The sequence below is a fragment of the Erythrolamprus reginae genome, chromosome 13 (assembly GCF_031021105.1).
Source record: "Erythrolamprus reginae isolate rEryReg1 chromosome 13, rEryReg1.hap1, whole genome shotgun sequence".
NCBI classification, from domain to species: Eukaryota; Metazoa; Chordata; class Lepidosauria; order Squamata; family Dipsadidae; genus Erythrolamprus; species Erythrolamprus reginae.
Window position 1 is genome coordinate 7,632,302 of NC_091962.1, and position 23,764 is coordinate 7,656,065.

At 45.3% G+C, this 23,764-nt stretch overlaps 1 protein-coding gene across 1 annotated transcript in view; it reads right to left on the reverse strand.

Annotated features, from left to right (window-relative positions):
* Positions 1-756: 756 nt before the first annotated feature.
* Positions 757-23,764, reverse strand: part of TAGLN2 (transgelin 2) — a 42,981-nt gene continuing 19,973 nt past the window's right edge. The window contains exons 2-5 of the mRNA XM_070766373.1: positions 10,112-10,343; positions 7,364-7,538; positions 2,929-3,031; positions 757-2,189 (exon numbers count right to left, since the gene is read on the reverse strand). Of these exons, the coding sequence (XP_070622474.1) occupies positions 2,048-2,189; positions 2,929-3,031; positions 7,364-7,538; positions 10,112-10,291 (600 nt within the window). The 5' untranslated portion in view covers positions 10,292-10,343 and the 3' untranslated portion in view covers positions 757-2,047. The remainder of the gene's footprint in view (positions 2,190-2,928; positions 3,032-7,363; positions 7,539-10,111; positions 10,344-23,764) is intronic.

Sequence of the window (23,764 nt, forward strand, 5' to 3'; positions counted from 1 at the left end):
AAGGACTCCCCACTCTCTCCCCAGTGCTCACCCTGGTAGCCTGGCACTGAAACACTCCGCGCGCGGCGCCAGCTGGGCCGGCAGAGCCCTTGTCTATCTGCACTGGCAGCCCCAGAGCCTGGTCCCCGGGCCCTGAAACCACAAGGCCACCAGGCAAGCCGCTAAAGCCCTTGCGCACCCCCACCGCCAGCTCCACAAGGTGGTGGTGGGGGTTAGATCCGCCAGCCCTCGCAACCCATCTGACCACCCTTTTCCCCAAGCAAGCAAACCGAGGTGAGGAATGAATCTCTGCAGCTCGAGCCGTCCTGCGCGCTGCCATCCTGCACGCTGTCCGTTTTGTGGCGAGCTCGGGGGCAAGAGAAGCCAGGGGGGGGCAAGCAAGCCCTGATAAAGGGCACACGCCCCGCCCCTCGGCTTTCCCAGAATGCCCGAGCGACCACTGATTGCTCTGGGGCGTTCCCGCGCTATCGCGGGGAACGCCCCCAGCTGATGGGGGAGCCGAGTTGGTTCCCGCCATTGGCAATTTTCGCCCGGGCGTTATTTCGCCCGGCCTCTCATTTCTGGGAGTTGAAGTCCACAGGTCTTAAAGCTTCCAAGAGCAAAACCCAATTGGCAAACTGGGTTTTTGCACAAGACTTTCAGCTTCTGATCGAAAGGGTTCTCCTGGCTGGGGAGGGGTATTCGAATGACGCACAGGGAAAGCTTCCTGGGACTCTATCCTAGCAGCAAATCCAAAGAGAAAGACACAGGCCCATAAACAAAAGAATTGAGCAATCTTTATTTCTTATCAAGAGCCTTGAAGGCAGAACACTTTCCACAGACCGTTTCAAAGTTCAGGGTAGTTGCGGCTTCTGGCTTTGCGTCCCCCCCCCCCCAAAAAAGCTGCAGGACTCAACAAAGATCTCACGAAAGGCCAAAGACCAAAAGGCTGGGCCAAGCTGTGGAGGGTGAATAGGGGCAAGGCAGCACCATGGATCTGGGTACTCAAAGGGTGACTTTCCCCTCGTCCCTTTCCTCGACTGATTTAAGGATTTTTGCAAGAGAGACAGAGCAGAACAGATTCAACTGCATGGTTGCCTCCTTTCTGAATGCCACTGCCCCCTCCTCAAACTAAAAGCTGAGCCCAGGAAGCGTACATAGGGGTCTTCCAAGAACCCACCTCCCCGGGAGTGACATATTTTGGAGAAAGGGAACGAATCACTTGATCTTCCAATTGGGGGGTTGGTGAGCGTGAGTGCACGGCCATCAAAAATTCACCCAAAATTATGGAACAATAATAATAATTCACCCAAAATTATGGAACAAGTAGTGCAGCTCTCAATCTATATTCCCCAGCATCTAATGCAGAGGTCTTCAAACTTGGCAACTTTTAAAACTTGTGGGCTTCGCCTCCCAGAGTTCTCCAAACACCATAGCTGCCTTGGGAATTCTGGGAGTTGAAGTCCACAAGTTTTAAAAGTTGCCAAGTTTGGGGACCTCTCATCGAATGGGTCTTTTTGAGAACAAAACAACCCCCTGAAACTTTAGGTAAGACTTTCTTTATCAACGAAAACACACACACACACAAAAAGTGATTATTTTGGTCCAGAAGGGAAGGGTTTCGATTCCAAAGAAGCCGCCTTACAAGGCCTTCGGAGGCTGGAGGCTAGGATCTTTTAAAAATATTTGGAGAAGAGAGGCAGGCAAGATGGTGTGAAACACAACCTCTCATCTTTGGACAGGAATTGGTCCCGAGTGAATGGAAAAGGAAAACATATATCAAGATTTGGGCATCCTTGGAGAAGGGTCGCGAGATGATAGAGAGGCAGGGGTTAAAAAAAAGGGGGGAATTCTCAGTTGAGACGGGAAAAGCAGGAACAGGAAGATATGACTGAAAAACCCACAAAAAATAGGATTCTGGTTTTAATATTTTTTAAAAAATGGCCGAAAGATGTCTGGAGAAAAAAATTGAGAGTCCAAAAAAAAATTGTTTCTTGTAGAAGAAACTTGGAAAGTTCTCTGAGGGGGGGGGGGAGAGATATTGGAGGAGGCGAAAGGGACGATGAGCTCAAAGGATCTGACGGGGCATCCCGTAACCTGTCATGCCGGCCTGAGAAGCCCCTCGGTTTGTCCCCATCTGCAGCCCGATGACGTTCTGTCCCTCTCGGAGTTTGTTGTCTGAGAAGGCCCTGCGGTTCTCCTGGGATTTCCTAGCGACACAAAGGGGAAAGAAAAAAAATGAGGTCAGGGAAATTCCCAGGTTGAAAGACGATGTTGGCTTAATGGTAGTTTAAGAAAGAAACCCCCAAGGGACACCTAATATGCCGTATTTTTTAAGGCACGCTGCTTTCCTTCCTAAAAGTCCGAGTCTGCGGAGAGGGGCAGCATACAAGTCTAAATAATAAATAAATAAAATAAATAAATAATAAAAGAGAGTGAGAACCTGGGTCCAGAAGGCACCCCTTAATTGTGGTTGGTGTGATTGTTGTTGCCAAAGAGTAGGGTTTTAATTGGGGTGTTAATTCCCCAAGCAGCCTGAATGCCATCAGGCAGTCATATCAATTTGGTTAATAAAATAATCAAATAAAATAATCAAATAAAATAATAAAATAATCATTCCTATCACCCTTTCCCTCCCACTTAGGACTGTATGACTGTCACTTGTTGCTTGTATCCTAAGATTTTTATTAATATTGATTGTTTCCTCATTGCTTATTTGACCCCTGTGACAATCATAAAGTGTTGTACCACTTGATTCTTGACAAATGTCCCTTTTTCTTTTATGTACACTGAGAGCATCTGCACCAAAGACAAATTCCTTGTGTGCCCAATCACAGTTGGCCGATAAAGAATTCTATTCTATTCTATTCTATAATCCATACCCCCTTCGTGCCCCCCGCTTGGCTTCCCAACCCATTGCGAAACCTGGGTGACAAGCCCACTACTTACTTCGGGAACCAGTTGGGGTCTCCCGCGAAGAAGCCGTCCTCTTTGGAGACCGCCAACCCCCCCAGGTTCATTAAGGTCCTCTGAACACAGGCCATGTTCTTCCCTGAAGGGTGAAAAGAGGTCAGGAAAAGTTTGGTGGCAACGCTTCCAGTCCACCGTCCCAAAGTTCTTTCCCTGTCCCTACTTCCAGGAGGCAACTGGACTTTTCTTTGGAGAGGTTTTGCTTCCCATCTAAGAAGTTTCTTCAGTTCTGACTGGATGGTGGGGACCCGATTCTGCCTTCTGCTGCATGAACCCCAGTGTCCGGTTAGTTCCCACAGAGTCGGCCCTCTCCAGGTCCCATCAACTAGACAATATCGCTTGGCAGGGCCTAGGGGAAGAGCCTTCTCTGTGGGGGCCCCAGCCCTCTGGAATGAACTCCCCCCCTGGAGATATGTACTGCCCCAACCCTCCTTGCCTTTTGTAAGAACTTGAAAACTTACTTATGCCGCCAGGCTTGGAGTCATTAGATCCAATAGCCACTGAATGATTAGTATACAGTGGTACCTCTACTTAAGAACGCTTCTACTTTTCTAGATAAAAAAAGAACTTTTCTAGATAAAAAAAGTCATTTGCATCCTTTTTAGGGAGTCGTTGAGGCCACTTGGAGGTTTTATCTGTATCCTCAGGGTGGACTCAAGTAGTTTCGGCAGTTCCCACAAGGCTCCAAATCCAGCTGACCCTCAGGACCTCCAAGTGGCCTCAAGGGCTCTATAGAAAGGATGCAAATGACCAGCCGTCTACAAGGAGCATCAATCCTTCCCTTCCCCACCATTCAGTCAGAGCCGAAGAAGCTTCGAGGGTGAGAAGCGAAACGTCTTCAAAACAAAACAATCCAGGCAGTCCTCGACTTACGACCACAAAAGTGCCCCGAATTTCTGTTGCTAAAGGCATTTAAGCGAGTGTTGCTCCATGTCCCGACTTTTCTCCCCACAGTCGTTCGCTTAGCAATTGCGGCTGGAAAAGTCACAAAATGCAGCAACACTCAGCGAAAACAACCCGTCTTGCTTAGCAATGGTAATTTTCCCGGCTCAATTAACGATGAAGGAGGACTATCTATATTTCCCTCCGTCAATTCTCTCACCGGTTCTCAAATTTCCAGTGAATGGGGAAAAAAAGGAGAAATTTTAAGTTTGTATCCGTCCCTCAAAAACAAGTGCTTCATTTCCCCTTAAGCGTTGCAACATAAAAACCAAACAGTGTTGTGTTTTTGAAAACATTCACTAGAATCAGATGAGTTTTGAAAACAAACTAATAGTTTTAGAAAGTGAGTAACAAACATGTATCCCAGCGACCGGTTAGGTCCCATAGAGTTGGCCTTCTCCGGGTCCCGTCGACTAAACAATGTCGTCTGGCGGGACCCAGGGGAAGAGCCTTCTCTGTGGGGGCCCCGACCCTCTGGAACCAGCTCCCCCCTGAGATTAGGATTGCCCCCACCCTCCCTGCCTTTCGTAAACTCCTTAAGACCCACCTTTGCCGTCAGGCATGGGGGAACTAAAACACCTCCCCCTTGCCCATGTTGTTTTGTTGATTGATTGACTGTGTGCCTGTTTTTTATATATACTGTTTTTATGAGATTATTAATTTAAATTGTAACTAGATGGGTGGGCATTGGATTTGGTATTATGTACTGTACTGTTTTTTATTATTGTTGTGAGCCACCCCGAGTTTGCGCAGAGGGGCGGCATATAAATCCAATAAACCTAACCTAACCCATGTAACGCTGATTTTGGGTAGAGAGAACAGGCCTATTTGCTCAACCAACAGAAAGTGGACCAGTTTTTAACAAGGCTGCCTTATCTCCCTTTAAATGTCAAAGAGAAAAAAAAAGAAAAAGAAAGAAGGATTTGCAAAATCAAGATACAGTGATACCTTGTCTTATAAACTTAATTGGTTCCGGGACGAGGTTCTTAAGGTGAAAAGTTTGTAAGACGAAACAATGTTTCCCATAGGAATCAATGGAAAAGCGATTAATGCGTGCAAGCTCAAAATTCACCCCTTTTGCCAGCCAAAGCGCCCATTTTTGCACTGAGGCTCCCCTCCATGGGAAGCCCCACCTCCGGACTTCTGTGTTTTTGCAATGCTGTAGGGGAATCCCAGCAGGGGAATCCCAGCATTGCAAAAATGAGCGCTTTGCTGGCAATGGAAGTCCGGAGGTGGGGTTTCCCAGCGAAGGGAGCCTCAGTGAAATTGCAGCATTGCAAAAACACCGAAGTCCTCGAAACCCCACCTCCGGACCTCTGTGTTTTTGCAATGCTGCGATTTCATTGAGGCTCCCCTCGCTGGGAAACCCCACCTCCGGACTTCCGTTGCCAGCAAAGCATCCGGTTTTTGCGCTGCTGGGATTCCCCTGCAGCATCACAAAAACACGGGATTCCGGAGGTGGTGTTTCCCATGGAGGGGAGCCTCGGGGGAATCCCAGCAGTGCAAAAATGGGTACTTCCCAGCAGCGGTGGTGGGTTTGTAAGGTGAAAATAGTTTGTAAGAAGAGGCAAAAAAAATGTTAAACCCTGGGGTTGTATCTCGAAAAGTTTGTATGATGAGGCGTTTGTAAGACGAGGTATCACTGTACCTCATTATAGGTCAAAACAGAATTTGCATAAAACAGTGTTTCTCAACTTTGACTGCTTTAAGATTTGCACAGCCAGCGTGTTTTAATAGTTCTGGACTTCAACTCCCAGAATCCCCCAGCCAGTGCCATAGAATAGAACCATGTGATTCCTAGAGATGTGTGCTTTTAACAGTACAAATCACCCATCAATTTGAAATAGCTGCTCAAAATATCCACTGAAATCCAACCTGTCTTTTATCTGGCAGCCATTTTGTATGTGTTCATTTGGTATAACTTAAATCCCCACCCCACCCAAATTTCCAGTTTCAGATGGCTGTAGATGAATGAGACAGTGAGCCACTCTTAAAAATAACCTCATGGTTTTAAAATCAATCTTTTTGTGGTGTCCAAGCCAGCTACGATAACTTTTTTAAAGTTCTCTTTTAAAACAAAGAACCCCCCCCCCCCCCAGAAAAACCCAACCTCAAAACCCCAGAAAAACCCAACCTCTAATTGCCCAAATTCAATCTCTAATTGCCCCAATTGCTCTCTAATTGGGAGAGGAGATTTATGAATAGAATAGGGTGTAGAATATAAAATAACATATTTGGAAGGGACCTTCGAGGTCTTCTAGTCCAACCCCCTGCTTAGGCAGGAAACCTTATATTATTTCAGATAAAGTATTGTCTAATCTCTTCTTAAAAACTTCTAGTGTTGGAGCATTCACAACTTCTAGAGGGAAGCTATTGTTCCACAGACTAACTGTTCTGTTAGGAAATTTCTCCTTAATTATAGGTTGCTTCTCTCCTAGATTAGTTTCCACCCATTGCTTCTTGTCCTGCCCTCAGGTGCTTTGGATAATAGCTTGACCACCATCTTCTTTGTGGCAGCCCCTGAGATATTGGCACACTGCTATCATGTCTCCCCTAGTCCTTCTCTTCATCAAACTAGACACACTCAGTTCCTGCAACCGGTTCATTACATGTTTTATTTATTTATTTATTTATTTATTTATTTATTCTTTGGATTTGTATGCCGCCCCTCTCCGAAAACTCGGGGCAGCATACAAATTTTAACCTCCAGTCCCCTAAAACGAAGTACAGTGGTACCTCTACCTAAGAACGCCTCCACTTACGAACTTTTCTAGATAAGAACTGAGTGTTCAATATTTTTTTGCCTCTTCTCAACAACTGTTTTCCACTTACAAACCCGAGCCTCTGAAACTGTAACCGGAAAAGGCAGGGAGAAACCTCCGTGGGGCCTCTCTAGGAATCTCCTGGGAGGAAACAGGGCCGGAAAAGGCAGTGAGAAGCCTCCGTGGGGCCTCTCTAGGAATCTCCTGGGAGGAAACAGGGCCAGAAAAGGTTTGGAGAAGCCTCCGTGGGGCCTCTCTAGGAATCTCCTGGGAGGAAACAGGTCCAGAAAAGGCTTGGAGAAGCCTCCGTGGGGCCTCTCTAGGAATCTCCTGGGAGGAAATAGGTCCAGAAAAGGCTTGGAGAAGCCTCCGTGGGGCCTCTCTAGGAATCTCCTGGGAGGAAACAGGGCCAGAAAAGGCTTGGAGAAGCCTCCGTGGGGCCTCTCTAGGAATCTCCTGGGAGGAAACAGGGCCTCTACTCTCCCTGTGGTTTCCGCAATCGCACGCATTATTTGCTTTTACATTGATTCCTATGGGAAAAATGGCTTCTTCTTACAAACTTTTCTACTTAAGAACCTGGTCACGGAACGAATTAAGTTCGTAAGTACAGGGACCACTGTAGTGTAAAATGTCGGTGGGTTCTCTAAGTCCAGCCATCTTGTTGCTAGAAATGCTTGATGGCATTTGCTAAATTTCCTTTCGAAACATACCTTCCCATAAATCCACGGTTTGGAAAATGTCCGACGCCAGGATGCCGTACTTCTCAGCCGCACGTAAGAACTGAGAGATCTGCTCCATTTGTTTGAAGGCCATGGTGAAAGGCTGAATTTTGGCCACTGGTCCCTGGCCCTTAGGATACAGGCTGTTGATCAGAATGCAGAGAACCTAACAGACCAGGAAGCAACACACATTTAATTTCCTTGTTCCCTTTGCCGATTCTCTGTTCAAGGGTCAAAAACCAGATGGAGTTGGTCTCGTTGAGCCAAAAAAATAACTCTCTCTCCCTCTCCCTCTCCCTATTACAAAAGCATACATCTAAAAATCTTTTCTTTACTAAACGATCGGTCAAACGGTACTTTTGTGTGTAAATGTCAAGGAACAAATTGATTAATAATAATAATAATAATAATAATAATAATAATAATAATAATGTTTATTAGATTTGTATGCTCCTGCTCTCCGAAGACTAATCCCTATTAGAAAAACGTATTTCTAAAAAACCTTTAGTGAACGATCAAATTGCGATTTTGTGTGTAAATGTCAAGGAGCAAGTTGCTAGTCCCTATTACAAAAGCATACATCTAAAAATCTTTTCTCTACTAAACGATCGGTCAAACGGTGCTTTTGTGTGTAAATGTCAAGGAAAAAATTGATTAATAATAATAATAATAATAACAATAATAATAATAATAATAATAATAATAATAATAATAATAATAATAATATTGTTTATTAGATTTGTATGCCGCCCCTCTCCGAAGACTAATCCCTATTAGAAAAACGTATTTCTAAAAAACCTTTAGTGAACGATCAAATTGCGATTTTGTGTCTAAATGTCAAGGAGCAAGTTGCTAGTCCCTGTTACAAAAACATACATCTAAAAATCTCTTCTTCTCTACTAAATGATCCATCAAATGGTGATTCGGTGTCTAAATGTCAAGGGGAAAAAAAATTCCTGGTCCCTGTTGGAAAAACATAGATTGAAAAATCTTTACTCTTCTGTACTAAACGATCAGTCAAATGGTGATTTTGTCTCTAAATGTCAAGGAAGAAGTTGCTAGATTCCCTGTTTAGAAAAGTGTGGCTCTAAAAAAAAAATCCCTCTGTGTTTTTCTCGATTAAAAGATCAGTCAAATGGTGGCTTTGTGTCTTAGATGTCAAGGAATAAGCTGCTAGCCCCTATTAAAAAAAGTGTGGCTCTAAAAAATCTGCTCTACTCTTATGGCTTCAATCCATATAGTAGCCTAGCTAATTTTTTTTAAAAAGATGATTGATTTTAAAAAGCCCGCAAGAGAGTTTCGAGCTATTTATATTTGCATCAACATCTGGAGACTGTTCTATACCTCTCCTCTGGCTTTATATGACTAATATAACAAGAGCTGTTAGAACTTTTTCTGATAATTCAAATTCTTCCCTTTAGGCCCTTACAGTTTCCCAACGTGGGTGGTCATCATTCGTGTACTTTTTTTTCTTTCCCCCTTTAAATTTTCTGACCTTTCGCCAATTCCATGGTGGATTTGATCAAAAATACAGTGTTAGCAAAAACTTCAGAAGAGAAGGATTTAGGGGTAGTGATTTCTGACAGTCTCAAAATGGGTGAACAGTGCAGTCAGGCGGTAGGGAAAGCGAGTAGGATGGTTGGCTGCATAGCTAGAGGTATAACAAGCAGGAAGAGGGAGATTGTGATCCCACTGTAGAGAGCGCTGGGGAGACCCTATTTGGAATAATACTGTGTTCAGTTCGGGACACCTCGCCTACAAAAAGATATTGATCAAATTGAATGGGTACAAAGACAGGCTACAAAAATGGTGGAAGGTCTTAGCAGGAAAAAGTTAGCAGGAAAGACTTCATGGACTCAATCTGTATACAGTAGTCTGGAGGACAGAAGGGAAAGGGGGGACATGATCAAAACATTTAAATATGTTACAGGGTTAAATAAGGTCCAGGAGGGAAGTGTTTTTAATAGGAAAGTGAACACAAGAACAAGGGGACACAATCTGAAGTTAGTTGGGGGAATGATCAAAGGCAACATGAGAAAATATTATTTGACTGAAAGAGTAGTAGATGCTTGGAACAAACTTCCAGCAGACGTGGTTGGTAAATCCACAGTCACTGAATTTAAACCTGCCTGGGATAAACACAGATCCATCCTAAGATAAAATACAGGAAATAGTATAAGGGCAGACTAGATGGACCATGAGGTCTTTTTCTGCTGTCAGTCTTCTATGTTTCTATACCGTCTGAAATAATTTTTGACAGCCGGTTCTGCTTCATCCAATAGAACAAAGCAGCCCCCCCCCAGTAGAAGCTACAGAGCGAATATATGTATGTATGTATGTATGTATGTATGTATGTATGTATGTATGTATGTTTGTTTGTTTGTTTGCTTTGGTTTTTTTTATGTCGGATCACCCTGGTATATTAAAGGAACGTCATTTATTTATTTATTTATTTATTATTTAGATTTGTATGCCGCCCCTCTCCGCAGACTCGGGGCGGCTCACAACAGAATAAAAACAATTCATAACAAATCTAAATTGTAGTTTAAAATATTTAAACACCCCATTTACTAAACAAACATACATACAGACATACCATTCATAAATTGTATATGCCCCGGGGAGATGTCTCAGTTCCCCCATGCCTGACGACAAAGGTGGGTTTTAAGGAGCTTACAAAAGGCAAGGAGAGTAGGGGCAGTTCTAATATATACATATAATATATATATACATCCTCACCGTGCCGTCTTTCAGCCATTTCTGGAAATTGTCTTTCCCTGGTTCAGGCTCCCCAATCTCTGGCCCACACTGGGCCTTGATCCACTGGGTGAGGATCTGTTCCAGCTCTGGATCGTACTGCCGGTCGATCTTCTGTTGAACCTCCCGGCTGAGTCCGTAAGCAGGGCCTCGGTTTGCCATGACGCTAAGGTGGGTGGGTGGGTGATGGATTTCTCAAAAAAACCCACAAGATCTGGGAGAGAGTGGAAGACAACATTAGGATGAATGGACTGGGTTGTCCAGAATTTATTAAGGTCCAACAGAGTGTTTCTCAAACTTAACATCTTTTAAGATGAGTGGACTTCAACTCCCAGAATTCCCCAGCCAGCATTTATTTATTTATTTATTTTATTGGATTTGTATGCCGCCCCTCTCCGCAGACTCGGGGCGGCTAACAACAGTAATAAAACAGCATATAATAATAATCCAATACTAAAAACAGTTAAAAACCCATTATTATAAAAACCAAACAGACATACAGACATACCATGCATAAAATTGTAAAGGCCTAAGGGGAAAGGAATATCTCAGTCCCCCGATGCCTGGCGGCAGAGGTGGGTTTTAAGCAGCTTACGAAAGGCAAGGAGGGTGGGGGCAATTCTAATCTCTGGGGGGAGTTGGTTCCAGAGGGCTGGGGCCGCCACAGAGAAGGCTCTTCCCCTGGGTCCCGCCAAGCGCCAAACGACAGGACCCGGAGAAGACCCACTCTGTGGGACCTAACTGGTCGCTGGGATTCGTGCGGCAGAAGGCGGTCCCTGAGATAATCTGGTCCGGTGCCATGAAGAGTTTTATAGGTCATAACCAACACTTTCAATTGTGACCGGAAACTGATCGGCAACCAATGCAGACAGCATGCTTTAAGAGGGGTGGACTCAGCGATGGGCGGGCAAAAAATTTACTGCCACGCTGTGGGCGTGGCTTATTTTGTGGGTGTAGCTTAATGGTCATGTGACCGGATAGGAGTGGCTTGCCAGCCATGTGACCAGATGGAAGTGGCTCAACAATCATGTGACTGGTGGGGCTTAAAGGTCATGTGACTGGGTGGGAGTGGCTTACCTACCAAGTTAAGTTTTCAGATAGGTGCTTGGACACTTTTTGACTTGATGAAGTCACATTATTTGAATAGCCACAAAAAGGACCCATGATAGACAGCATGATTTGTGGAGGAGCGCAGTAACATTTTAAGGTTTTGTACTGAACCCACAAGGTTCTGCATGATAACAGATTAGGCAAGTAGCTCAATTTTCTTTCATCGCTACAAAAAGTTCAGTTCTAGATAACGATTAAAATGATCAAAGCATTTATTCAAAGTATTTATAATAATACATACTATCATTTCCTGTTTTAAAAGTAATTAAGGATCATACTAAGGTACTAGAGAAGGAAGGACAATTAAAAAAACTGTTAAGTATTAAATAAATAGTACATAAACTTACTACCCCCATTGTGTCCCCCCTCCCGTGGGTGCAGCAGCCCATTACTGGGTGGACTTCAACTCCCAGAATTCCTATCTGGGTCCCGTCGACCAAACAATGTCGTTTGGTGGGCCCCAGGGGAAGAGCCTTCTCTGTGGTGGCCCCGGCCCTCTGGAATCAACTCCCCTCGGAGATTAGAATGGCCCCGCCCTCCTTGTCTTTCACAAGTTACTCAAGACCCACCTATATCGCCAGGCATGGGGGAACTAAGACATCTCCCCCAGGCTTTCTTCTATTTTATGTTTGGTATGTATGTGTTGTATGGTTTTTAATTGTTGGTTTTTTTTAATGTACCGGTAATTCTATTATTAGATTTGTTTCATTATTATACTGTTTTTTATTACTGTTGTGAGCCGCCCCGAGTCTTCGGAGAGGGGCGGCATACAAATCTAATTAATAATAATAATAATAATAATAATAATAATAATAATAATAATAATGCTTTAAGAGGGATGGACTTCAACTCCCAGAATTCCTCAGCCAGCATTATTTACCTCTCAGGTTCACATCCACGCTGGCTAGGGAATTCTAGGAGTCAAAGTCCACAAGTCTTAGAAATTGCCAATTTTTACATTTACATGAAAAATGGCCAATTTTTACATTTGCATCGAAGCAAAGCGAAGAAACTCAAATAAAATTTTCCACGGGGCAAGTGGCTCTTGCTCTTTTGCCGATCATGGGTCAGCAGATGGAGGAAAGCTGTTTTTGCTCTGGGTCTCTTTAAACACCTGTCCCGACGTGCCTCTTTGCACAGTAGCCGGAAATCAGGTGAGAATAGCTCTCTGTACGCGCCTAGGGTCATCTTTCTGACCCCATTCCAGATTGGCATCCGAAGCCAAGGGGATTAAGGGAGACGCTTCCACCAAAGCGGGCGCAAAAATGCTTGAGGCCTGGATTCCTATCTCTGCAGGCCTGGCAACACCCCACCTTCTTACTCAGCAGGATGGGGCGAACCCTCCGCCGAGACTCGAAACCGGATCTACTGACTCACTTCTAGCCCCTGATCAAAAACAGCCGATTCGGACCCAGCTGGAGAAACGAAGCCAAGCCTGTTCTCTTATCCAAGCCTTGATCAAACATAGAAACATAGAAGACTGACGGCAGAAAAAGACCTCATGGTCCTTATACTATTTCCTGTATTTTATCTTAGGATGGATATATGTTTATCCCAGTCATGTTTAAATTCAGTTCCTATGGATTTATCTACCACGTCTACTGGAAGTTTGTTCCAAGGATCTACTACTCTTTCAGTGAAATAATATTTTCTCACCTTGCTTTTGATCTTTCCCCCAACTAACTTCAGATTGTGTCTCCTTGTTCTTGTGTTCACTTACCTATTAAAAACCCTTCCCTCCTGGACCTTATTTAACCCTTTAACATATTTAAATGTTTTGATCATGTCCCCCCTTTTCCTTCTGTCCTCCAGACTATACAGATTGAGTTCATGAAGTCTTTCCTGATACGTTTTATGCTTAAGACCTTCCACCATTCTTGTAGCCCGCCTTTGGACCCGTTCAATTTTGTCAATATCTTTTTGTAGGTGAGGTCTCCCGAACTGAACACAGTATTCCAAATGTGGTCTCACCAGCACTCTATATAAGGGGATCATAATCTCCCTCTTCCTGCTTGTTATACCTCTAGCTATGCAGCCAAGCATCCTACTTGCTTTTCCTACTGCCCGACCACACTGCTCACCCATTTTGAGACTGTCAGAAATCACTACCCCTAAATCCTTCTCTTCTGAAGTTTATGCTAACACAGAACTGCCAATGCGATACTCAGATTGTGGATTCCTTTTCCCCAAGTGCATTATTTTACATTTGGAAACATTAAATTGCAGTTTCCATTGCTTTGACCATTTATCTAGTAAAGCTAAATCATTTAAGCAATGGAAACTGCAGTTGAATGTTTCCAAATGTAAAATAATGCACTTGGGCAAAAGGAATCCTCAATCTGAGTATTGTATTGGCAGCTCTGTGCTAGCAAAAACTCCAGAAGAGAAGGATTTAGGGGCAGTGATTTCTGACAGCGTAAAAATGGGTGAACAGTACAGTCAGGCGGTAGGGAAGTCGAGTAGAATGCTTGGCTGCATAGCTACAGGTATAACAAGCAGGAAGAGGGAGATTGTGACCCCGCTGTATGGAGACCCCATTTGGAAGACTGTGTTCAGTTCTGGAGACCTCACCTACAAAAAGATACAGTATTGATAAAATTGAACGGGTCCAAAGACGGGCTACAAAAATGGTGGAAGGTCTTAAGCATAAAACGTATCAGGAAAGACTTCATGAACTCCATCTGAACAGTCTGGAGGACAGAAGGAAAAGGGGGGATATGATCGAAGCCTTTAAATATGTTAAAGGGTTAAATAAGGTTCAGGAGGGAAGTGTTTTTAATAGGAAAGCGGAGACAGGAACAATCTGAGGTTAGTTGGGCGAAAGATCAGAAGCAACGTGAGAAAATATGATTTGACTGAAAGAGTAGTAGATGCTTGAACCAAACTTCCGGCAGATGTGGTTGGTAAATCCACAGTAACTGAATTGAAACATCACTGGGATTAACATAGATCCACCCTAAGATAAAATACAAGAAATAGTATAAGGGCAGACTAGATGGACTCAGGAGGTCTTTTTCTGCTGTCAATCTTCTACGTTTCTATGTTTGAGCAGGGGGCTGGCCTAGAAGACCTCCAAGGTCCCACCCAGTGCTATTCCGATCTGAATTCTGAGATTTCCCATTTGGAGAGCCCCATCTTACAAGCCGTTGGAGCTGCGGGACTTATGCACACCCTAACTGCCTTTCTCTGCCCCCCCCCTGCCACTTGCAAGACAAAATGGATTCCAAGGTTCAAAGTCGGGCAGGCCTGATGGGTTACGTCAGCCGTTCCCATCAAAGGGCAAATCAAAGGTGTGACTGGAGGTAATAACCCTGTTAATGGCTCCTCTCAGCCCCTCCTTCCTTCCTTCCTCTGGTCCAATTCTTACATCACCAGCCTTGTGGCTTTGTTTAAATTTCCCCCCTGTATCCAGTTCCAAATCTGATAAATGGGATAAACCAGTTTCTCACCAGAGTAGGAAAGCAGAGATGCTTTAGGGCTAATGTCTTTAAAATAATAATAGTAATAATAATTGCGAACGGCAGATCATCTTTCTAACACTCTTAGATTGAGTGGGTAGGTGAGTGGGTACAAAGTCTGAAATACCTCTCTCTCTCTCGACCACATATCACCACGGGTGGATTTCCTACCAGACGGTTCCTGTGGGAATTGCAGGCGGATAGGTGCATCTACACCATTTTACAACCCCTGATGAGCAAAATCAGCCTGTGGGAAAGTTTCCAACATTTTTCCCGGGGGGCGGGGGGGTCCCCGTCAAGGCGTAGGCGAGGGACACTGGGAGGTAGGCAGAAAAAATCAGCCCATAGTCTTCACCGTGGAAATTGGCTGGGTGGCTTTGGGCCGATCACCAGGAGACGGTGAGTTCTAGTCCCGCCTTTGACACCAAAGACTGACTTTGGGCCGATCACCAGGAGATGGTGAGTTCTAGTCCCGCCTTTGACACCAAAGACTGACTTTGGGCCGGTCACCAGGAGATGGTGAGTTCTAGTCCCGCCTTTGACATCAAAGACTGACTTTGGGCCGATCACCAGGAGATGGTGAGTTCTAGACCCGCCTTTGACACCAAAGACTGACTTTGGGCCGATCACCAGGAGATGGTGAGTTCTAGTCCCGCCTTTGACACCAAAGACTGACTTTGGGCCGATCACCAGGAGATGGTGAGTTCTAGTCCCGCCTTTGACACCAAAGACTGACTTTGGGCCGGTCACCAGGAGATGGTGAGTTCTAGTCCCGCCTTTGACATCAAAGACTGACTTTGGGCCGATCACCAGGAGATGGTGAGTTCTAGACCCGCCTTTGACACCAAAGACTGACTTTGGGCCGATCACCAGGAGATGGTGAGTTCTAGACCCGCCTTTGACACCAAAGACTGACTTTGGGCCGATCACCAGGCGATGGTGAGTTCTAGACCCGCCTTTGACAACAAAGACTGACTTTGGGCCGATCACCAGGCGATGGTGAGTTCTAGACCCGCCTTTGACACCAAAGACTGACTTTGGGCCGATCACCAGGCGATGGTGAGTTCTAGACCCGCCTTTGACACCAAAGACTGACTTTGGGCCGATCACCAGGAGATGGTGAGTTGTAGTCCTGCCTTATGCATGAACGCTAGCTGAGTGACTTTGAGCCAGTCCCTCTCTCTCAGCCCAACCCACCTCCCAGGGCTGTTGTGGTAAGGAAAATAGGAAGCGGGTATGTTGGGTAGAAGTGTATGTTCACACAGCCTCACATTATTTGTAAAATAATAATAATAATAAAAGGCAGGATACAAACAAGCAAACCAGTTAATAATATCAACTGCTGTGCAAAGATGTCCCATCCTTTTAGACCTGGGGGTCTCCATCTTTGGCAGCTTGAAGACTTGTGGACTTCAACTCCCAGAGTTCCTCAGGCAGCAAAGCAATGCTTTTCAACTGGATGGATTTCAAGGGGGGGGAAAGGGGGGGATTTTGGTTTTTTTAAAGGAATCCCTCCAAGCAAGCAACTTGCAGGATTGAGGGGAGAAACAGGAGAACGCCATGCAAAAGTTTTGCGTGAAAGGGAAATGGATATATTTAAGGGACAAGGAGAAAGGCTAACTATTTGGACCGGGAGTCATTGCTCACAGTCACTCATGCCCTCATCACCTCGAGGCTCGACTACTGTAATGCTCTCTACATGGGGCTACCTTTGAAAAGTGTTCGGAAACTTCAGATCGTGCAGAATGCAGCTGCGAGAGCAATCATGGGCTTTCCCAAATATGCCCATGTTACTCCAACACTCCGCAGTCTGCATTGGTTGCCAATCAGTTTCCGGTCACAATTCAAAGTGTTCGTTATGACCTATAAAGGCCTTCATGGCACCGGACCAGAATATCTTCGGGACCGCCTCCTGCCGCACGAATCCCAGCGACCGGTTAGGTCCCACAGAGTTGGCCTTCTCCGGGTCCCGTCGACTCAACAATGCCGTCTGGCGGGACCCAGGGGAAGAGCCTTCTCTGTGGGGGCCCCGACCCTCTGGAACCAGCTCCCCCCTGAGATTAGGATTGCCCCCATACTCCCTGCCTTTCGTAAACTCCTTAAGACCCACCTCTGCCGTCAGGCATGGGGGGAACTAAAAAACATCTCCCCCTTGCCCATGTTGTTTTTGCCATTTGACTGATTGACTGTATGCCTGTTTTTTTATATTTATTGGGACTGTTTTTATGAATTTATTAATTTTAAATTGTAGTTAGATTGGTGGGCATTGGATTTGTTATTATGTACTGTTTTTTATTATCGTTTTGAGCCACCCCGAGTTTGCGGAGAGGGGCGGCATATAAATCCAATAAATCTAATCTAATCTAATCTAATCTAACTTCACAGTGGAGTGGTTTTTGTTTTGTTGTTTAAAAAGCAGGTTGGTTCCCACAGTTTTGCCAACTTTCCAGCCCCCGCCCCCCAGGCCTACCGAGACCACCCGCTGGCATCCATTGTCCCTTTCCTCAGACAACACTATGGTCTTTGTGTTTCTCACCCAAACCAGGGGAGGCCCCTACAAGGGTCTTGCAAAAAAAAAAAAAAACACCCCAAAAAGGCCCCAGTTACAAAAACACCCTTTTTTGTGCCCTTATGGAAAATGCCGGCTGATTATTAATTTGTTTATTATTTATTTATTACTTCAATTTCTAGGCCGCCCTTCTCTGGAGACTCAGGGCGGTTTGCAAATACGTAAGGCAAAACAGCAGAAATCGAAGATTAAAACTAAGCCCAATATAAAACTCAATCCATCAAGCATGCTAAAATCTAATTGAATAAACCTAAAAGACCCATGTCGTTAAAACCACATTACAATCACATCCATCCCTGCCTCTATCATAACTGTCTGTATTCAACAGCCCCAAGCTTGCCGGTTTGTCCTTGTAACGTCCTGAAAAATAACTCTATACTCCCCCCCACACCCGTTTCAAACTGGGATCAAATTAGGCAGCGGCTGAATTATGAGAAAACGTCAGGCTGGAAGAAACCACAGAGGTCATCTAGTCCAACCCTCTCCTCAAGCCAGGAAACCCTATGGGTCATTCTTTGTCAAGTGGACTAGGTGTCACTATTTTTTATTTATTTATTCAATTAGACTTCTATGCCACCCAATCCCATTGGGACTCAGGGCAGACTGAGTCTGTTATTTATTATTCTATTGTTTATTATAATATTCTATTATTTATTATTTATTTATTAATTGGATTTCTATGCCGCTCCTCTCCGACTACTCGGGGCGGCTTACAACATATAAAAATAACAGTAAATTACAATAAAATCAATCCAGTTAAATTTAAATTACAAAGCAATCTAAAATCCCTAATTAAATTAAAAATCAATCACACCCATTCGTACAGCAACCATACAATCATTCGTTGGCCAGGGGCTAGGATCTAATCGGCGACATAAATGAGTCTTAAGACTCTTACGAAAGGCGAGGAAGCTGGGGGCAGTACGAATCTCGGGGGGGGGGAGCTGATTCCAGAGGGCCGGGCCCCACACAGGGAAGGCTCTTCCCCTAGGTCCCGCCAAACAACATTGTCTAGTTCAGTGTTTCCCAACCTTGGCAACTTGAAGATATCTGGACTTCAACTCCCAGAATTTGGGAATTCTGGGAGTTGAAGTCCAAATATAATCAAGTTGCCAAGGTTGGGAAACACTGGTCTAGTTGATGGGACCTGGAGAAGGCCGACTCTGTGGACCGCAACTCCCAGAATCCCCCTGGGTTTTGGCCTGGCTAACCGGGTTTGCACATTCAGGTTACCTCGAGGGGGGGAGCAGGGAATAAGACCAGCAGACACTATGCAAGTCCTGTGAAGCCATGGTTTGCTTAATGATGGTTTACCACAGGAGGTCCAGAGAGTGAACATGTTTGAACCAAGTCTGACTTAGCAAGCGCATTGACCCGGCAGACTTAAGTTACACTTAATTTATTATTATTATTGTTGTTGTTGTTGTCAGTACAACACAGCAAACGAGATCACTATGCTGGATTTCGTATTTCATCACCAGTCGGGCGCTTCCCAAGCACCTAGGACTGCGTGATGTAGAGGCGAATTATGTTTGACGATCCCAGTAAAGCGGCCTTTTGCAATTGACAGATGGAGATTTTGTCAATTCCGATGGTTTTCAAATGTCCGCCGAGATCCTTTGGCCCTGCGTCCAGCATGCCAAGGACCACTGGGACCACTTTCACTGGCTTATGCCAGAGTCGTTGCAGCTCGATTTTTAGATCTTCGTATTTCACTAATTTCTCTAGCTGCTTCTCCTCAATTCTGCTGTCTCCTGGGATTGCGATGTCGATGATCCATACATCCTTTTTCTCCACAATCACAATGTCTGGTGTGTTATGCTTTGGAATTCGGTCAGTCTGAAGTCGGAAGTCCCACAGTAGTTTTGCTTGCTCATTTTCAACCACTTTTTCGGGCTTATGATCCCACCAGTTCTTTGCCACTGGTAAATGGTAGTTCTGGCACAAGTTCCAGTGGATCATCTGTGCCACAGCATCGTGTCTATGCTTGTAGTCAGTCTGTGCGGTCTTTTTGCAGCAGCTGAGTATGTGATCGATTGTTTCATCTGTTTCTTTACAGAGTCTGCACTTTGGATCGTCTGTTATTATGTGATTATTATTATTAATAATGATGATGATGATGATGATGATGATGATGATGATGTTGGCTTAGTGTGCAGTGTGAACCCAGAACATGGCTAGGTTTTATTGCCAGCTTCCCTGGGCCACAGCAAGCAAGGTGGGAAAAGAAAACGGAGCAAGCCGTGTTTCAAAGATTTGATTCTGCAATGAGAGGAAATTGCAGAGGCCGTGCGGATGTCAACCAGACCCAAACCGATGCAAAGGAAGATAGGGGGGAAAGAATTGACACCACCGTTTCTTAGAAGAGATAACTTTCCTGGAAGGGGGAAGAGGAGGAGGAGGAAGAAAGAGAAGGGGGCAACCTTGGGTGGCCAAATTGCAATATTGTCCTAATCTAAGTACAGATGGTCCTCGATTTACAATTACCCTTTAGTGACAGTTGTAAAGTTTCGGCGGCACTGAAAAAACGTGACTTTTAGGGATCTTTTTCACACTGGCAGGCTTAGCATTTAGACTTATCTACTGCTTATCTTCACAGCCCTCTCTAAGTGTTTTACAGAATCAGCCTCTTGCTCCCAACAATCTGGGTCTCCTCATTTGACCCACCTCGGAAGGACGGGAGGCTGAGTCAACCTTGAGATTTGAACTGCTGAACTACAGCTAGCAGTTAGCTGAAGCAGCCTGCAGTGCTGCACTCTAACTGCTGGCACCGCCCAGGCTGATGGACGCAACCTCCCAAGGTCAGGTGGCCACACACACACACACCCTTTGGCAATCAAAGGCGGTGGGTTCACTTAAGAACTGGGTTATCAGCTTATCAACCCCAAGGATTCACTTAACAAGGCTGGCAAGAAAGGCCTTAACATCGAGCTTGACAAATGCCTGACGCTTAACAACAGAAATTTTGGGGGTCAATTGTAGTAATAAGTCAAGGATTGCCTGAAAAGCCTCTGCAACAAAGATATTCAGTCCCAAAGCAAAATAATAACAACATTATACAGGAGAGAGAGAGAGAGAGAGAAAGAGAGAGGGAGGGAAGGGTGGAAAGACAGATGGATGGATGATTGATAGATGGATAGGTAGGTAGGTAGGTAGGTAGATGATAGATAGATAGATAGATAGATAGATAGATAGGGTAAGATGATAGAAAATAGATATTTTTTTATAGATTAGATAGGTAGGTAGGTAGGTAGATAGATAAGATAGATAGATAAAGAGATAGATAGAAAGAAACATAGAAGATTGACGGCAGAAAAAGACCTCCTGGTCCATCTAGTCTGCCCTTATACTATTTCCTGTATTTTTATCTTAGGATGGATATATGTTTATCCCAGGCATGTTTAAATTCAGTTACTGTGGATTTACCAACCACGCCTGCTGGAAGTTTGTTTCAAGGATCTACTACTCTTTCAGTACAATAATATTTTCTCATGTTGCTTTTGTTTCCCCCAACTAACTTCAGATTGTGCCCCCTTGTTCTTGTGTTCACTTTCCTATTAAAAACACTTCCATAGATAGATAGATAGATAGGTAGATAGATAGATAGATAGATAGATAGATAGATAGATAGATAGATATGCAAAGAGAGAGAGAGGGAGAGGTGGATGGGTAGAAAGACAGATGGCTGGATGATCGATAGATGGATAGACAGGTAGGTAGGTAGATGATAGATAGATAGATAGATAGATAGATAGATAGATAGATAGATAGATAGATATGCAAGGAGAGAGAGAGGGAGAGGTGGATGGGTAGAAAGACAGATGGCTGGATGATCGATAGATGGATAGGTAGGTAGGTAGGTAGGTAGATGATAGAAAGATAGATAGATAGATAGATAGATAGATAGATAGATAGATAGATATGCAAGGGGAGAGAGAGAGAGAAAGAGGAGTGGGTAGACAGATGGATGGATGGTTGATAGCTATGCAAGGGGAGACAGAGAGAAAGGGATGGAGAGAGAGAAAGAGGGGTGGATGGATGGATGGATGATTGATAGATATGCAAAGGGAGAGAGAGAGAGAAAGAGGAGTGGATAGACAGATGGATGGATGGTTGATAGATATGCAAGGAGAGAAGAGAGAGAGAGAGAAGAGGGAGGGAGGGGGGGGTAATAAGCCCTGAAGCAGAACTTAAGGTATGAACAGGAAACCAAGAATTACCAGCAAAGTGGAGACTGGGGAGCGGAGGAGGGAATGTATTGTGTGCAAAACAGGATGTGTGTGTGTGTGTGTAGCCCTGGAGGTGAGAGATCACAAATGGTAGCTGCTGCTGCTGCTGTTGTTGTTGAAAAGCAATCCACAGGCCTGCTCCTGTCTCCCACCCCTTGACAAACATAAGCCAAGCCTCCATGTACAGTTGCAGTACACCTGTCTTAGACTGCCCACCGTGTTAATCCACAGTGGGCTCTGCTTTGGTTTTGAATTGGTGGTTTAAAAGAAACCCCAAACAAACCAGATTTTGGGGGCTTCGGCCGGTTGCAACCCAGACGGCAGTGTTGTATCCTGAAATGGCTACCTTGTAACACTGTAAATAGTTTGTTCCTCTTTTCCAGCGCTGTCTGAGCCCAAGCAGGAAGTCGCTCCTGATTGGCTCAGACGCGGCCGACTCTCGCTTTGGCGGGAACCGCAAAAGTATAAAAGAAGCGGCTTCTCCCTGCAGAGCCAGTCGGTACTCGCTGAATCGTCACTTTACCTTGCTGAGCTGTCACTTATTCTCTGAGCTGAATAAAAGTACCGATTGCTCAAACCCTGTCTCTGGGTCTACTTCACTGGCGACGAACGAACGGAAGAACTTCGCGTGCAACATGGACAAAATCCAGATCGGCCAGGCTCCAGAACTTTTCGATGCCGAGAAAATGACTTGGGACGAGTACATGGCCACCTTCGAGATATTCCTCGAGGCGGCGGGAATGCAGGACGCCGGAGCCGATCGCAGACGGGCTATTTTTCTAAACTACTGCGGCGCAGAGATCCGTAGACTTGCCCAAACTCTCACCGAACCAGAACAAGCAAGAGCCACAGCGTGGGACGTCCTTCAACAGAAACTAGCGAGCCATTTTAAACCAACCAGACCAGCCGTGGTTTACCGGCATCAATTTCACATGATGGCTCAGAGAGAAACCGAGTCGATAAGCCAATTCACAACGCGGCTTCGAACGGTACTCGCTCAATGCAAGTTTCAAGATCCGGAAGCTCGCCTCACCGACGCCTTGATTTTCGGCATGAAGAACCACACAGTGAGAAGTAAACTCCTCACCGAAGATGAGCCGACTCTACAAACCGTAATCAAATTAGCGCAAACCGCGGAAGCAGCCGACGCAGCGGCAAGAGAATTAAAAGAGCACGGAAGGCGAGAAACCATTGCCAAAATCGACGCCGAGTCTCCCAGCGCCATGGGAACAGACGTCCGCGGCCAGCTAACTAGCAACGGGGACGACTGCCTCCTCCTGCAAGACCAACCGAGACACCCTAGAGCTACTCATCCAGCCCCCTGCGCGGGCTGCCGGGGAAATCACCAGCGCCATCGATGCCCGTTCCGCGACACCACTTGCCGCCGTTGCAACCGGAGAGGCCACATCGCCATCGCATGCAGGGCAACGGCACCAGAAGAAACTTTTGCCACACAACAATACCAGCGACCCCAAAACCACCCCCCCCAATCGCGAGAAAGGAGACCGTTCCGCAACTCGGGTCAAAGGAATTACCCCACCGCTAACCGAGACTACAATAGAGGTAACTCTCAATATTCCGTGAATAACACGGCAACCAAAAAGGGGGCTAAAATTGTTATCTCGTTGTTGCTAAATAACCAGCCTTGCTCAATGGAGCTAGATACGGGTTCGAGATATACCATCATGCCCTGGGAAAAATTTAAGCTATATATGCCTAATGTGTCTGAGGCTGACCTAATTCAAACCTCTTTGGTGATCAGAGACTTCCAAGGGGGGGTAATCTCGGTCCTGGGAACTGCAAATGTACCTATTGTATTTAAGAATGTCAAATGTACCCTTCCCATGCTTATTGTGACGGGGGCCAAACACTCCCTGCTAGGGCTAGCATGGATGGAACCGTTGGGGATTGAAATTTCGGGTGTGTGTAATGTAAACTGTGATATTATGCCTAACTTTGTGAAAGAGTTCCCTGAAGTGTTCAGCCCCACCTTAGGATTGTATAAGGGAACCCCCATATCTTTCTCTATTGACCCCAAGGTCCCACCAGTTAGACTGAAACCTCGCAGGGTTCCCCTCCCGCTTCTCCCCAAGCTAGACTTACAGCTGGACAAACTCATTAGTCAAGGTATCTTGGTCCCTGTGGAACAGGGGCCATGGGAAACTCCCATAGTGACACCCCTGAAGCCAGATGGCTCCTTAAGAGTTTGCGCTGATTACAAATCAACCCTGAATAAGGCACTCCAACACCACCCCTACCCCATTCCGGT